General features: G+C 37.0%; 1 protein-coding gene across 1 annotated transcript in view; it reads right to left on the bottom strand.

Moving 5' to 3' along the window:
- LOC117670855 (SLAM family member 5-like) overlaps nucleotides 1–15,723 on the bottom strand; it is a 44,923-nt gene extending 29,200 nt beyond the window's left edge. Inside the window, exon 1 of the mRNA XM_034426343.3 lies at nucleotides 15,659–15,723. Within this exon, the coding sequence (XP_034282234.3) occupies nucleotides 15,659–15,713 (55 nt within the window). The 5' untranslated portion in view covers nucleotides 15,714–15,723. The remainder of the gene's footprint in view (nucleotides 1–15,658) is intronic.
- Between the last annotated feature and the right edge of the window lie 846 nt (nucleotides 15,724–16,569).

Raw genomic sequence — 16,569 nt, 5'->3', positions numbered from 1 at the left:
TGTTTCTTTATACGAAAGGGAATCAAAGTACATTCACACCAACTTTTACCCTCAACACACTCACATTTGCACTGCAATCAAACTGCTTGTGTACACCAATTTCACATGCAAAAATCCCATTTCATGCAAACCAATCATTACAATTATTTCAGGGAGCTTTTTCACAAGCCAATGAGCTCCATTTTCTAAATAATTTTGTATACTATTATTAGAGGATTTCATCCTCCATCCAACTCCTTCCACTTTTTCTTTTCTTGGTCAATCTGTAGCTCATTCTTCAAGCAGTGGGAAAACTCAGGAAGTAGTTTTAATCACAAATGTGATTTTGGGCCCTAACCACTGCCCGTTTCCCACAGCTTCAAGCCCAAGGTTACTTAATTTGCTGGCCGGTCAAACATATCACAATCAATTCAATCCCATTCAATTCTACACACTATCATTATAGATGCACATCAACAAAATAATTTTTAACAGAAATCACATCAAATTAATCAATTCAAATTATCTGAGTCTTCCCATTTAGACAAGCTTTACCTTTTTATTACCCATTAAACCCTAGGTGGGAAGAACAATAAACAATTTCTTCTTTATTCTTAGTTCTTTCAGAGTTCTCTGGATCTTTTAAGAATGGTAAATTATCAAAATCTTTATAATACTGCAGTATTTCATTTCTCCTACTCTGGGGTCCTACTTTTCTCTTTCATCAAACACACTCTCACACATTCCATCTGACATTTCTTAAGCCAAGGGGGAGCTGCCTTCTGAGTGATCTGCCACTGATCTATGTATGGGTATTGGTCCCAATGGCCATCCCGTGTAACGATCTGATGTACTTTGGATATCACTATCGGATTCAATGATCCTTCTGCTGGCCACCTTACGCCAAAGGTAGGCCACTCATTTCTACAATATATCTTCAAAGTATCAGGATCACACGGGGGATCACCATAGTCTTCACTAAAGGCATTCTTAAAATTGGCTAACATGCATTGTAACGGTGTCCTGGGGACACTATTATGACCACCCATTCTAACAACACTACCACTGACCCACGGCGCCTGAAACTCAAAGGTCACCAATGGGAACTGCAGCGGTTTAACCACCCACACAATCCTAACAGGGAGACTCGAACTCCCAACAGGAGTCTTGAACTCTTCACTGGAGACTTTAGGACGACGCCTTGTCTCCTAGGGGGGTGATCAGGCCCCCTCTTCCACCACTAAATTGGTGGGTACCCCTTTTACATATACTTGCCTGCAGGCGTCTTCCTCCTGGACTTTTGTTGAGATCTCTGGGTTCGGCTGACCTTGTGGATACTTGACTGATCTGCTTCTCCAGCGGGTTCACGGCACCTCCTCACTGAAAGATTCCATAGACTTCAATGGAGTCCTAATGGCCGGCCAGTGGACTTTCCTTGGAAAGGTGTCGGTCCCCGCTGGGGCAAGCCGTCAGGCAGAGCAATGGTCTCTGTTTCTTAGTCCCATCTGGGGTGCCATGAAATGTTATGGAATGATGAGACCAAACAACATTCCTGGTCAGCCAGAGACAGTTTATTTGCAGTTTCAGAATCAGATTTGTATCTGCAATTCTGAACCAAGAAGAGCTCTGATACAACTGCTTTTATACATATCCAAGACAAAGGATTTTGTGAGCACAGCAGTTTTCCATATATGGTTAACATACATTTGTTACATGATAATTGATACTTTCTAAATTACTAAATTCCTACATTATTTTCTAGTTCATAAGATTATCTTAGCTAAACAACCTTCCTCAGTTCTGTGATTGCTGATGCATAGATTCATGGCTGCTTTGGATAATAAGTAACTTTTGTTTCATATGGATATCCTTGCATTCTTGACAACTAGGCCCCTCAGAAGATATATATTACCAAGAATGGAATTTAGCTGACTTAGTGTAATCTCTAAACAAGCACATTTCTTTCTTATAATAATGTGAATAAGAGGGTCCTTCAGTGTTCATATAGCTGACCCTGTACTATTCCTACATCATTCACATTAGTACAGGCTCTTCAATAATAAATACAAGGTCGTCTGCAAATGCCTGTACCTTAAAACTTTCTTTCCTTACTTTTAAACCTTTGATTTGTTTGTCTTCTTGAATTTTTCTAATTAAAGCCTCTAGTGATAAAATAAAAAGCAGTGGTGATAGCGGAGAACCTTGCCTTGTGCCTTTTTGGATTAAAAAGTTCTTTCATGTTTCCCCATTTATCACCACTCTGGCTTCTTGTCTGGAGTAGATTGTTTTAAACATCTTTATAAATTCCCCCCCGAAATCCATATATTTTAATTGTTCTAATATGGAGTCCCATTTAACGTTAACAAATGCTTTGCTTTGACCCATAGAGTCGGCTCCATATATATTGGATATAATTGATCAATATGGGAAAGTATCAGGATTTAAAGTCAATTCATATAAGACAAAGATGATAACCAAAAACATGTCTGTACTTGAAAGAGATGAACTAGGAAAAATAACGGGGTTTGAAATAGTTAAAAAGGTTAAATATTTAGGAGTGTATATAGCAGCTTCAAATACAAAATTATATAAAAATAATTATGAAGATCTCTGGCAGAAGGTACAGAAGGATATGGAGAATTGGAAAAAATTACAGTTGTTTTTATTGGGAAGAATTGCAGCAATTAAAATGAATGTGTTACCTAGATTTTTATTCTTGTTCCAAATGATACCAGTGCTTAAGAAAGATGAAAATTTGAGAGAATGGCAGAAAGGTGTTAATACTTTTATTTGGGCTGGGAAAAAACCCAGAATAAAGATGAAAATTATACAAGATACACGTGAAAGGGGGGGTCTCAAAATGCCTAATTTAAGATTATATTACGAAGCACTTATCACAAATTAGTGACTGGTTTAACTTAACTGAGGGGAGAATGTTGAATTTGGAAGGTTATGATTTACTATATGGATGGCATGCATATTTGTTATATGACAAAAAAGTGGATAAAGGCCCATATACTTAGAAATGCTTTGTTGAGGGTTTGGAAAAAAATATCAATATAAGTTAAATTATAAGATACCTGTATGGGCAAACCCTAGACATGCAATAGAAAATATAAGTATAGAACAAAAACAGGAGGTGATTACCTATAAAGAGCTTCTTGTTATGGAAAGGGGTGTATTATATTTGAAATACATTGAGAGAAGAAGGTATAATTTATACATGGTTTCAGTATGGTCAGCTTCAAGCTAGATGGAAGGAAGATCAAAAAACTGGTTTTGTGCAAAATGAGGAAAATTTGGTAAAACAAATTAGAGATCAAAAACAAATGCATATCAAAAGGTGGTATAATGCTTTATTGGAAATAGATTCAGAGACGGAATTGGTTAAAGATTGCATGATTAAATGGGCACAAAATTTTCAAGAGCCAATGATGATAGAGACTTGGGAAAAGATTTGGATTAGAAATGTGAAATTTACACAAGCACAAAATTTAAGAGAAAACTTTTATAAAATGTTTTATAGATGGCACTTAGATCCCAAAAAACTATCATGTATGTATCCTAATGTGCAAGCTAAATGTTGGAGATGTGACTGTGATGATGCAACTTATTATCATATATGGTGGACTTGTAAAAAAATCAAAGCATTTTGGATAAAGATTTGGTGAGTGATGCAGAATATTTTTTTAAAAAGATTGAAATTTACTCCGCACTTGTTTCTACTGGGTATAACTACGGACTGTACAGTTGTAGAGACTAAACTGATCCTGAATTTAATAACAGCAGCAAGATTGTTGATAGCACAACACTGGAAGAAGGATGCTTGGATACTGAAAGTAACTAACCTAACTGAAATGGCTAAAATCTCAGCATACTTAAAGGATCATACACAAGAAAGATATGTATTGGATTGGAGAAAATGGATTGATTATATTCAAAATAAGTATCAGACTAAAAAATATCAAATAGCTTATGAATGAATCTTTAATGATATAAGCATTGTATGAGTGATTTTAGAAGTATTATATCCAAGAAGCATGATTTTATCTATGGGGGGGGGGTTAAGAATTTTTTTTAAAGAGGGGATGTTAGTTTAATGGATAGTTAAGCAATTTAGTTTATTGTTAAAAGTTAACTGAAATACCTTGTGTTCTGCTCTGGGAAGTCGGGGAGGGGGATGGGGGATGGGTGGGAGGGTTGTGGGAAAATTGTGTGTTTTTTTTTCTTGATTAAAACTTTTTCAATAAAAAAATGCTTTTTGCACGTCGATAAATATCAACGCCATCTGTTTTTCTTTTTTTTTGTAAAGTTTTTTTTATTTTTTTAAACACATACACAAACATACAATGCATCTTTTCTGAACAGAATATTGGCCCAGTCTTAAATTTAGATTTTTGTTCATCTTTAAACCAATTTTATATGTTCAATTTTTCTCATAGCATTTATTTCTCTCTAATTTTAAATATTACCCTTCATCTTGAATTCTCATCCTATTATAATTCAATTTTCTTTTTTCCTCCTTAAAATTTAAACCCCTAAATTTAAATTTACATAACATAGTGCAATTTAATTTGCCTTAAATTCTCTTATTTTAATCACCAATGATTTTTTTGTCAACTATTCAAAATAATACAATTCAACACATTAATAGAAACCAAATAATAATAATAATAATAATAATAATAATAATAATAATAATAATAATAATAATAATAATAATTTTATTTCTATACCGCCCTTCTCCCGAAGGACTCAGGGCGGTGTACAGCCAATTTAAAAACACAGGACACAACAATGATTAAAAATTAAAATAATTAAATAGATTTGGCCGATTTAAAACCCCAAAAATTTAAAATACCCCAATTTAAAATTATTATGTTGATAGCCCTGCCTGGCGGAACAACAGGGTCTTCAGTGTGCAGCGAAACACCCTGAGGTCGGAGATCTTACCTATTTCCGGGGGCAGTACATTCCACAGGGCTGGGGCTCCCACAGAGAAGGCCCTCCCCCTGGGTGTCGCCAGCCAACATAACTTGGCCGATGGCACCCTGAGGAGACCCTCTCTGTGGGAACGGACTGGTCGGTGGGAGGCTATTGGTGGCAGAAGACGGTCTCGAAGGTACCCGGGTCCTATGCCATGGAGCGCTTTGAAGGTGGTAACCAACACCTTGAATCGCACCCGGAAGACCACTGGGAGCCAGTGCAGCTCGCGCAGGAGGGGTGTCACAATGAGTTGCGCCCATAACCACCCACGCGGCTGCATTCTGGACCAGTTGGAGCCTCCGAGTGCTCTTCAAGGGGAGCCCCATGTACGGAGCATTACAGTAGTCCAGCCGAGAGGTGACAAGGGCATGAGTGACCGTGCGCAAGGCGTCCCGGTCCAGAAAGGGCTGCAACTGGCGGATCAGGCAAACCTGATAAAAGGCCCCCCTGGCCACGGCCGTCATATGCTCTTCTAAAGACAGCCGTGCATCCAGGAGGACACCCAGATTGTGAGCCCCCTCTGTGGGGGGCAAAGATTCACCCCCAATAGTCAGCGATGGCACCTGCTGACTATATCGGGACGCCTGCAGCCACAGCCACTCGATCTTGGACGGGTTGAGTCTGAGCCTGTTCCTCCCCATCCAGTTAAATACCCCAATTAAATATATATCTTTACCCAAATGTTCCGACTGCTACAGTTTCATATATTAAACTTCTATTTCTGGATCTTATTTTCAATTCTTAAGCATCCCTACATATGACATTTCTTCATATTGACTTACATAATTCATTATTGCCATTATATTGCTTCATCAATTATTTATATCCTTATCTCTTATTTTAGAAGTAATCCATTTGTCATAATTTCACTAATTAATTAAACATATTCAATTAAGTATCAATGTGGGGATGGTGTGACCTCAGTTGTCGGCAAATTGCACTGGGTAAACAACGTTACCACAAAGTCCTAATCTTATCAGAGATGTAAAGACAGAAATGTAAAGACAGGATGTCTGGCAGAGACCCTATATCAAGATATGCAACCCAACACGTAGGCAATTGTTTGTCACAGGAAATAACATGAGGGAAACACGAGGGATCCATGTGGAGTTCACGAGCTTTCTGTAGCCAATCAGGACAAGTATACGTTGATTGATGTTTTGCCATGATAGTTGTAAAATGACAATAAAAGGAAGCCTTCTGGATGGGGTGAGTGTGCCTTCCCCAAGGTACTTTAACACCGAAGTGCCTTAATCAAGTTGCCTTCCACCCGAGGGGCCTTCCCGTGAACCATCATCCTGCCTACGCGTCTTTCTTCATCGAAACAACATATCAATCCCACTCCAGTAACCCTAAATTTAAACTCATATTGCATAGTACAATTCCTAATTGTTTCCTTAAAATCTCTTATTCCAATCTCAAATAATTTTTTCTTTATCAACTATTCCCAATAATACATTCCAACATTTTTATAAAAACCAGTTAATTATATCTAATTAATTCATAATCCACTATCATTTCAACTTTCTTTTCTTATTTTGTTACTTTCCAAATATACAAGTAAAAATATTCACGTTGTTACAATCCCCTTCATTAATTAAAAATATTCCAATTTTTATTTTAATCATACTTTTATGTATGAAAATTGCTTCATTAAAAATGCAATTTCATCTTTTCTCTAATGTTCATTTCATTTACCACATATTCCTCTTCCATTTCTCTCTCCCTTTCTATCTTTATACTTTATTTTCTTTTTCTTTCCCCTTCTTTTCTTTTGTATTTTACAGTCCTGGACTCTCTTTTCCCTTTTTCTTATCTTTCTACTGTTAATCCCAATATAATCATTTGTTTTTTAAGATTATACACTCTTCTATTTTGCTGCGTCTTTCCCATTCTTTTCCTACCCTTCCCTCTTTTTCTTATTTTCTCACTGATAATCCCAGTGTAATCATTTATGCTTTTTATATTTTTTCTATTCCACCCTCTTTTCTTTGTTTGTTTCTTTCCCCTTTTTCTATTTCTTCCATTGTTAATCCCAATGTAATTTTTAAAGTTCTCCTTTTTATTAATGCTACCCATATAGTCATTTAATTCTCTATAATAAATCCCCTTGTCTTTGTCTTCTTCTTTACTGTTAGTCTCTTTTCCTTGTTTCTCATTAGTTGTTTCTTTGTCTGCTTGAATGTGTCCTAAATCAGTTTTTTGGTCATCAAGTTTCAATTTTCCTTGCAACATTGTAGTCATTTCTCTTATTTCCATTTTCAATGATAAGAACATCATTTTCATCATTTCCTTAAGTTCTTGTACCATTTAGTTCTTTCTGGGTTGATATTATTCCAATTGAAGTTGCGTTATAATCCTCTCTTTTTTTCCTCAGAGTCAAAACACTTGTGAACAAACAAAGCGTCCTTAAAAATTATCACATGCTGTTATCCCTTTCAAAGTCCAAGTTTTTTTTTCCAAAACAAAGATTCAATGTTACAGTAATTATTTTTCTCTCCTGAAGATGGCTCTCTACAACCCACTATTACAATCAACAGGGTGGAAAAGTATCCATTTTGTATGCAGTCAGCTTTAAACAGTTTTTACTTTTCTAATTTTTCTTCTTCTTCCTTTTCACCTTTATATGCACCAAATCAGTTCAAAAATTCAGTCCAGATTTACATAGTCCAAATTCCACATTACATTCCAATTTAATATCAGTTTAAAGTCATTCACCAGTCTTTTCTATTACAGGTTCTCTTCTTCCTTTTAAAATTCCCAAATTAAAGGAGGATCTTTTCGGGTTCTTCATTTTTCTAATTTTTTTTAAAAAAATTCTCCAGATATTTAAATCCAAAAACAAAAAAACAAAAAACAATTTTCTGATCAGGGTTTGTCCCTTTATAACTTCCGCTTTAATCTTCTCCTTCCATCCTTTCCCACACCTATTAGCCGCTGTTTTCAAGCCAGGACATTTACAATTCTTTTTTAAAAATCCTTTTTTCCCCTTTCTGCCTATGAGTTAGATGTCACTCATCCGGCATCAATATTCCATTCACTTCTCTGCTCCTGCACATTACTTGATCCGGTTGCCCCAGTTTACTGGCGATCATAATGGCCGCCGCCCCCACTGCAAAGTCAGAGAGGATTTCCTCTGACCTTCGAGGAACTTGCCTGTTCCTCTTGGTCTTCTGAAGTGCCTCTCTTTCTTCTCTGTCCCTACAGGACAGATCCGGTCCAAAGACCCCTCTGTGGTGGTTCGTCAGCCCGGGATTTTGCGGAGCTCATCAGAGCCCGCTAATCTCTGACTGTCTCGCTGCAGCACTTCCGGTCGTCTACAACGCCATCTGTTTTTCATTATGGACTTCATAGTATTCTATCATATCCAAGATAATCCTGATGTTGTTTCTTATATGCCGTCCGGGAAGAAAACCGTTTTGATCAGTATGAATGAAATTCTCTAAAATTTTCTTTAATCTGTCTGCCATAATTGTCATAAAGATTTTATAATCCGACTTTAGTAGGGATATCGGCTTCTAATTTTTAATATAAATCAAATCAGAATTTTCCTTGGGAATCAATGTGATTGTTGCTTCTTTCCACGATTCAGGTATCTTAGCTTCATTAAGTACATCATTATACACCTCTAATAACAGTGGGTTTAATAATTCCTGGTGATTTTTATAAATTTCTGAAGGTAGACCATCTGGGCCTGGCAGTTTGTTACTTTTTTGTTTTTTGATTGCCCAGATATCTTCCATGATGTTATCCCATTATTTAATAAATTTTTACTTTCCTCCAAGATTCTGGGTAATTCTGTTTTTTGTAGGTATTGCACTTACCTTTTTCTATCTTCTCCTTATCCTCGGATAGCTTTTTAAAAAACTCATACGTTACCTTCCTCTTTGCCGCATTTTGATGAAATTAACTCTCCTTCATTATGTAATTTACTAATCTGGTTCTTTTCTTTCTGTTTTCTTAATCTATAAACCAGCCATCTTCCCGGCTTATTTTCATTCTCAAAAAATTTTTGTTTAATGCTTTTAATTTGTTGTGCCATATTTTCCTTTTCAATGATATTTAATTTGTATTTAATTGTGTTTATTTGTTGTTTCAATTCCCATTTTATGGGTTCTTTCTGCAGCTCTTTTTCCAGTTTGCTAAGACCTTCCTCTAAAGTTTTTTGCTGTTGTCTTTTTTGTTTGTTGTTTTTGGCCATGTATGATATTGCGATACCCCTCATAAAAGCTTTTGCTGTGTCCCACAGATTCTGATTGTTCGTATCCTCTTTTTTTATTACTTTGAAAAAACAAACTCATTTGATCATCCATCTTTAATTTAAATACATTTTGATTCAAGATTGCTTTTTTTAGGGTCCACCTCCTTATCTTTTTTTTGCCCTTTCCATTTAATTTTAATGGGATTGTGATCTGCCCACAAATTTATGTCAATATTAATTTCCTCAATTCCCAGATTCAAATCTGTCGATGCCCAAACCATATCAATTCGAGACCAAGATTGATGTCTACCTGAATAATAAGTATATTGTTTCTTATCCCCATTTTTTTCCCTCCAACAATCCTTTATGCTTAATTCTTCCACCATCTTGAAAAACGAATTACCATATTTTTCGGAGTATAAGACACACCGGAGTATAAGACGCACCTACCTTTTTTGTTTTGTTTTGTTTTATAAAAAGTTTTTTTTATTTTTTACACAAACACACATTCAAACATACAATGTATTTTCTTTGAACAGAGTATTTGGCCAGTTCACAAATTTAAACAGTGTTTAGTCATTTCAATTAAATTTACAATTTATATATTTCCTTTTTGCCATATTTATTCCTCGTCTTTTTTTAAAAAATACCAAGATTACCCTTCATCCTCATCTCTAATCTTAATCAAATTCAATTTTTCCCTTCTATTCTATATTATACCCCTTCCCATTGTCATCTATTTTTATATCCATCCTCACATTGGTTAATTATGTAATATTACAATTGTTTAATACAAATTCAACATTTTAATATAAATCAATTAGTTATATAACTATCTTTTTTGTATATTAATCAATATGAACAATCCAATTTCTTACAAGTCAATTAATTATATTTACCAATAATAATAAACCAAATAATTTTCCTTATATATTCCTCCAAACCACAATCATTTCAACTTTCATCACAATATATAATTAAAAATATTTCATTTGTTACAATTTCCCTAATTAAATTTAAAAATGTTCTAGCTGTTATCCAAGCTACAACTTAATCCTTTTTACTTTCACCACCATATACCATTAAAGGTATTTCAATTGTTACAGTCTATACTTATTCATATTTCTAAAAAAAAGAAAAAAAGAAAAACGTATCATTGTCTAAATTTTAAAACTACAAAGACAAATATTCCAATTATTATTCATTTCATTTTTACAATCATGATTTCCCATTTATTTCTTACTACTATTCATATTTCAATTCTAAATATGTATAACATCTTTCTCTTTCATTTCTTTTTCTCCCTTCCCATTTTTATTTTTGTCTTTTTCTTTTTCCATTTTTCCTTTTGTGTTTTAAAATCTTGAACTCTCCTCTTTTGCTCTAAATTTCCCATTGTTTGCACCTACCTTTTTTTGGTGAGGAAAAAGAAGAAAAAGAAATCTCCCTCTGCCTCTTCCTCTGCCTAATTTTGCGATATTGCAGCAAACAGCAAACAGCCTGCTTTACTTTCATTTTCGTTTTCAGCATAGCTTGATTAGCACAAGGAAAAAAATATCTGCTCCAGCAATTTACCTCTTTGCAGCAAACAGCAGAGCCCTGCGCAAAACAGCTGTGAGAGCAAATTAGCTGAGAGTTGGGAGGCCGATCCAATCAACTTGTGCTAATTAGGTTGTGCTGAAGCTGAAAGGAGCGTTTTTTCTTGCTGTTTGTTTGCAAGGAGGTAATTGCTGCGAGGCAAAGGGTGGGGGCCAGTGGGTGGGCGGGGCTACATTCGATGTATAAGATGCACCTAAATTTTCACCCCCTTTTAGGGGGGAAAAAGGTGCATCTTATACTCCGAAAAATACGGTAGGTAATATCCTTCTAACACTTTTCTTTCATTTGTCATTTCTGTAGTCTAATTCTCTATCTACAATTGCATTGAAATCACCAATTATGCACAAATTATCGCATTCTAGGTCTCTAATCATGTTATACAGTTTCTTATAAAATAGTTTTTGGCCCTCATTTGGCATGTATATTCCAACTAACATCAGTTTTTTCCCATCCACAGTTAATTCTATTATCAATATTCTGCCTTCTTCATTTTTATACATTTGTTTGGCCAAAATACCCTCTTTTACACACATTACAATTCCCCCTTTCTTCTGTTCTTCCCATTCTCTTTTTCCTTGATTTGGGATTCCCCCCTATTTGGTGACTGTCCTCCTAGTTCTCCTTCTTCCTTTCTTTCTCTTTCTTCCAATTCAACCTCACTACCAAAATTTTGTCTATAAAACTCTTCTACTTTGTCAACCATGTCCAATCTCTACCTTCTTTCTCCCCAAGATACCATAATTCTTTCCAGAGTCAGCCACTAAACATTTACGTTTTTCCTTGTTAGTTTTGCTGTAAGCATTTGGTAGGGTCATCTTAAGTCTCTTACCCTTCTCAGGACTTGTTTAACCACCACAAGCTGTCTTCCTCGTAACTCTAGTGGATCTTCTCTGGTCCTATGAAGAATCTCATCATGGATCAATTTTTTAACAAATCTAATATGCACTTCTCTAGGTAAATTATATCTATGTGCGTAATTCGTGTGGATTCTGTAAATTTCGTCCATTTCATTAATTATTTCTTCCTTCCCAATTCCTAATGCTCCTGCCAATAGATCCGCCATCATCTCTGAAAGGTCCTCATTCTTTTCTTCCCTCACGTTCTGAAATCGTAGAAAATGGGCGGCCTTATCCAATTTCAATTGGATTATTGTCTGTTCGAGATCTCTATTGGCTTGAATTAATTTTTCTTCCATCTCCTTCACTTTTTTCCCTCCCTTCCCATTCTATCTTCCATCTCCTGTAATATTTGTTCAGTTTTTAGAATTTGTTGCTGGAAGCATTCAAATTTCTCATCCATCGATCTTATCTTTTCTTTCATTTCTCCCGTGTCACTCCTTACTTCTCCTATCTCTCGTTTCAAATCCTCCTGGTTCTTTAACATAACCTTCTGCATTGTTTGTAGCATCTGTTGGAGATTCTTGAATGAGTTTGATCTCTCTCTCTCTCTGTTGCATTCCTTCAATAGATCTTTGCCCTGCTGGACTTAGTTCCATTGTTGTAGTTTGAGCTCCTTGCCTCCCTCCTGTACCAATTCTTGTCAGATTGGAGATACTTGTTATCTTTAATACCGCTTTAAATTGACTTCCCCACTTTCTTATATTTCTCTTAGTTTCCTCCAGCACCCTTCAACTATCACTCTCTCAACTAGTTAATTCTCAATGCTTAATTTTGCAGCTTTCACTCTCCATTTTATATTTTTAAATGTTTCTTATTTATTCTTTCACTTCCTTTCTTGATCTTTCCTCCCCAACTACAGTCTGCAAACCTTCCCCTTAGTCAACAATTATTTAATAACAAAATCTATAATTGAATCACTTAATAATATCAATAATTAATGCAGTAGGTGGTGAAGCTAATAAAATAGTAGTCCAAAGATTGCATAGAAAAAACAATAATTCGAGAGATGATTCCCTCTTAAAAGTGTTCCACTACGACTATTTCATTAATTTTTTTCACATCCAAATGTACTCCTTAAGTTTCCTCGATTTATAAGTCAATTATTGGCATACCATCCAAAATAGGTCTTGTTTTCCTTTAGATTGCCTCTTCTTACTTAAATTGTCTCCAGTTTTTTCCTTGGCCAGTAGATGTCTCTAGCTCTCTATTATCCTAGTTGACAGTCTTTCTTCAAAATGCCTGTGTTCTCCTATTAATCAGCACTACAGAGCCTTGGTACTACAGTGGTTTAAAGCACCCTGTTATTAACACAGCTGCCTGCAATTTACTGCTGGTTGGAATCTCTCCAAGGCTCAAGGTTGACTCAGCCTTCCATCCTTTCTAAGGTAGGTTAAATGAGGACCCAGTTTGTGGGGGCAATAAGCTGACTTCGTATAAATATACAAAAGTATGAAGGCTATTGCTTATTGCTTAACGCACTGTAAGCCGCCCTGAGTCTCCGGAGAAGGGCGGCATATAAATCAAATTAAATAAAAATAAATAAATAAATAAATAACTTTTGCTCACAAACTAAATTGTCTACTTAAATCAGCAATAATGGCAAGTTCTCCCACCCCCCCTTTTTTTATTTGATTTATATGCCGCCCTTCTCCGGAGACTCAGGGCAGCTTACAGTGCGTTAAGCAATAGCCTTCATACTTTCGTATATTTATACAAAGTCAGCTTATTGCCCCCACAATCTGGGTCCTCAATTTACCTACCTTTGAAAGGATGGAAGGCTGAGTCAACCTTGAGCCTGGTGAGATTTGAACCAGCAGTAAATTGCAGGAGCTGATGTTAATAACAGGGCTTTAGTTTGCTGCGCTACCAGGGCTCTTTTTCCTCTTTCCCCTCACGCCACCAGTGATATCTATCGCGTTGAAGTGGTCTCTTTTTTTTTTTTGCCCCCACTTGCCATTCGTCACTTTACTACGGAGGAAATGTCCTCCTTCCTTGGGCCTCCTTCTGACTCTTCCCTCTTTGCAATCCCCTGAGAAGATCTTCACCTTGGGTCACTCACAGAGGGCTGCCAAGATCACTTTCGCCCAGGTCCATCTCTCTGTTGTCCAGCTATTCCACCGCTAATGTTGTCCAGCTGCCTGTTGTTGTTTCTTCACGGCCACCATTATGGGCCGCCTTTCTTCCCCCGTTCGACTTCTTCAAGGCTTTCCTGACATCCGCACTCTCAACTGCCACCAAGAGCTGCTCTGCAGGGCGCCCCTTTCTTCCGATTCCCCTCCAAGGAATCTGGGACTCTGAAGAATCTGCTAATCGGATGGAAAAAGCTGTGTATTTGACTCTCTTAAACGGAGCGCCATTCTGCACAGCTTTCCCTCTTGACAGCTGGCCCTGCCCCCCCCCCCACTTCTGCTTCATAGACTATGCTAAAGCCTTTGATTGTGTGGATCACAACAAAATGTGGCAAGTTCTTAAAGTGATGGGAGTACCAAACCATCTTATTTGTCTCTTGAGAAACCTATATGCAGGTCAAGAAGCAACAGTGAGAACTGGACACAGAACCACCGATTGGTTCAAAATTGAGAGAGGAGTCCGGCAAGGCTGTATACTGTTGCCCTGCCTATTTAACTTATATGCAGAGTCCTTCATGAGAAAGGCGTAGCTAGATGAATCAGAAGTTGGAATTAAGATGGCCAGGAGAAATATCAACAACCTCAGATATGCAGATGATACCACTCTAATGGCAGAAAGTGAAGAGGAACTAAAGAGCCTCTTGATGCGGGTGAAGGAGGAGAGTGCAAAAGTTGGCTTGAAACTCAACATTAAGAAAACTTAAGATCATGGCATCCGGCCTTCTCAATTCCTGGCAAATAGATGGGGAAGAAATGGAGGTAGTGACAGATTTTATTTTCCTGGGCTCCAAGATCACAGCAGATGGGAACTACAGCCAAGAAATTAAAAGACGCTTTTCTCCTGGGAAGGAAAGCCATGGCAAAGCTAGATAGCTTACTCCCTTGGACTGCAAGGGGATCCAAACGGTCAGTCCTAGAGGAGATCAACCCTGACTGCTCTTTAGAAGGCCAGATCCTGAAGATGAAACTCAAATACTTTGGCCACCTAATGAGAAGGAAGGACTCCCTGGAGAAGAGTCTCATGCTGGGAAAAATTGAGGGCAAAAGAAGAAGAAGGGGACGGCAGAGAACGAGGTGGCTGGATGGAGTCACCGAAGCAGTCGGCGTGACCTTAAATGGACTCCAGAGGATGGTAGAGGACAGGAAGCCCTGGAGAAACGTTGTCCATGGAGTCACGATGAGTCAGACATGACTTCACAACTAACAACAACAAATCCAGACTATGGTTTTGAAAGAGAAATATATAAGCAGAAGTTATGTTCCTTTGTATAATTATTAAAATATGCGCAGCCTGTCCTTACAAATCAGCAGGACTTTGCTTTGAAAAACAGTAAAACAAGTAATATTTTTTCATTGCAACAGGAAATTAAATGAACAGATATTTTAGGTGACATGTGTTTGAGATCTCAGAGGCAACAAAGATTCTATATAATCTTCCTATTGATGGGGAAAATATTTGGGATATTGCCGTTTTTACTTATATGCTTCCATTATTATTAACTTTTGTCTGAAATTGGGTTTTTACTCCTGTTAATTAAATCTGTATTGTCGAGTAACATAATATATCCATATGAAACATAGATAATGGCATCATCTTTATGGTTCTTATGTTTTGTAAAGAAAAGAGGGGAAAATATCATCTATTTCTTATTATAGAATTTGTAATTTTAATCTTATCTGCCTTTTTCTTAAATTTGTTCTCTAACTCAGCTGTTTTGAATGGGATTCAAGTACCTCCAGAGTTTTATATCTATTCCAGTAATGATCCAAGCTGGAGTCAAGGAAACAAGCTGTGTTTTGAACCCCAAATTTCAGTCCTGATTTGAAACTAAAGCTAGAAACATAGTAAAACAGACACAACTTACCAGCTCCTAAGAGAACGAGTGATAACCACAAGCTGAGTATGGTCTTGTAGGACATGTCGGTGGCTGCTGTTTTAAGAAGAAGTGAAGAGAAATCTAGATAAACTTCTGCTAAATATACAAGGACGGCCCCTTTGGTTGGAGAAACATCACAGCTGCAAAATTGTGCAGCCCTCTTATTACTATGCTTGCAATTTGTTTTGAGCAATTCATTTATTTATTCAGTTGATAGAAGGGAATATTACTCTCATATTCTGGGCAGCTCACAAAATCAGACCATAAACAATACCTTCTAGAACAGTGGTTCTCAACCTTCCTAATGCCGCGACCCTTTAATACAGTTCCTCATGTTGTGGTGACCCCCAACCATAAAATTATTTTCGTTGCTACTTCATAACTGTAATTTTTTATTATCAGTTCTGTGGGCGTGGTTTACTTTGTGGGCGTGGCTTGGAGGTCATGTGACTGGGTGGGCATGGCTATGTGTATAGGGACTACTCAGAGGGCAGAAAAAAGTCATTTCTGACAGGTCCTCACACTTTTGACTGGTCCTCACACTTATGCCCATCCTCACATTTATGCCCGTGCAGCATTCTTAACAACCATGTCACTCATTTCACAACTGCTTCTCTTCACCATGGTGATAAGATAGGGCAAAAAAGGATAGTGAGGATAGTCATAAGTTCGGGGACTGGTCAAAAGTGCGAGGACCAGTCAAAAATCACTTTTTCAGCCCTCTGAGTAGTCCATGTGCACAAAAGGACTACCCAGAGGGCTGAAAAAAGTGATTTCTGATAGGTCCTTGCACTTTTGACCGGTCTTCGCACTTATGACTGGTCACATTTATGCCCATTGTAGCATTCTTAACAACCGTATCACGGGCTTCCGGCGGCTCCATAGGACGTTGAGGACGT

The sequence above is a fragment of the Pantherophis guttatus genome, chromosome 18 (assembly GCF_059756535.1).
Source record: "Pantherophis guttatus breed Tessera chromosome 18, ASM5975653v1, whole genome shotgun sequence".
Lineage (NCBI taxonomy): Eukaryota > Metazoa > Chordata > Lepidosauria > Squamata > Colubridae > Pantherophis > Pantherophis guttatus.
This window is presented reverse-complemented; position numbering and strand designations above follow the sequence as displayed.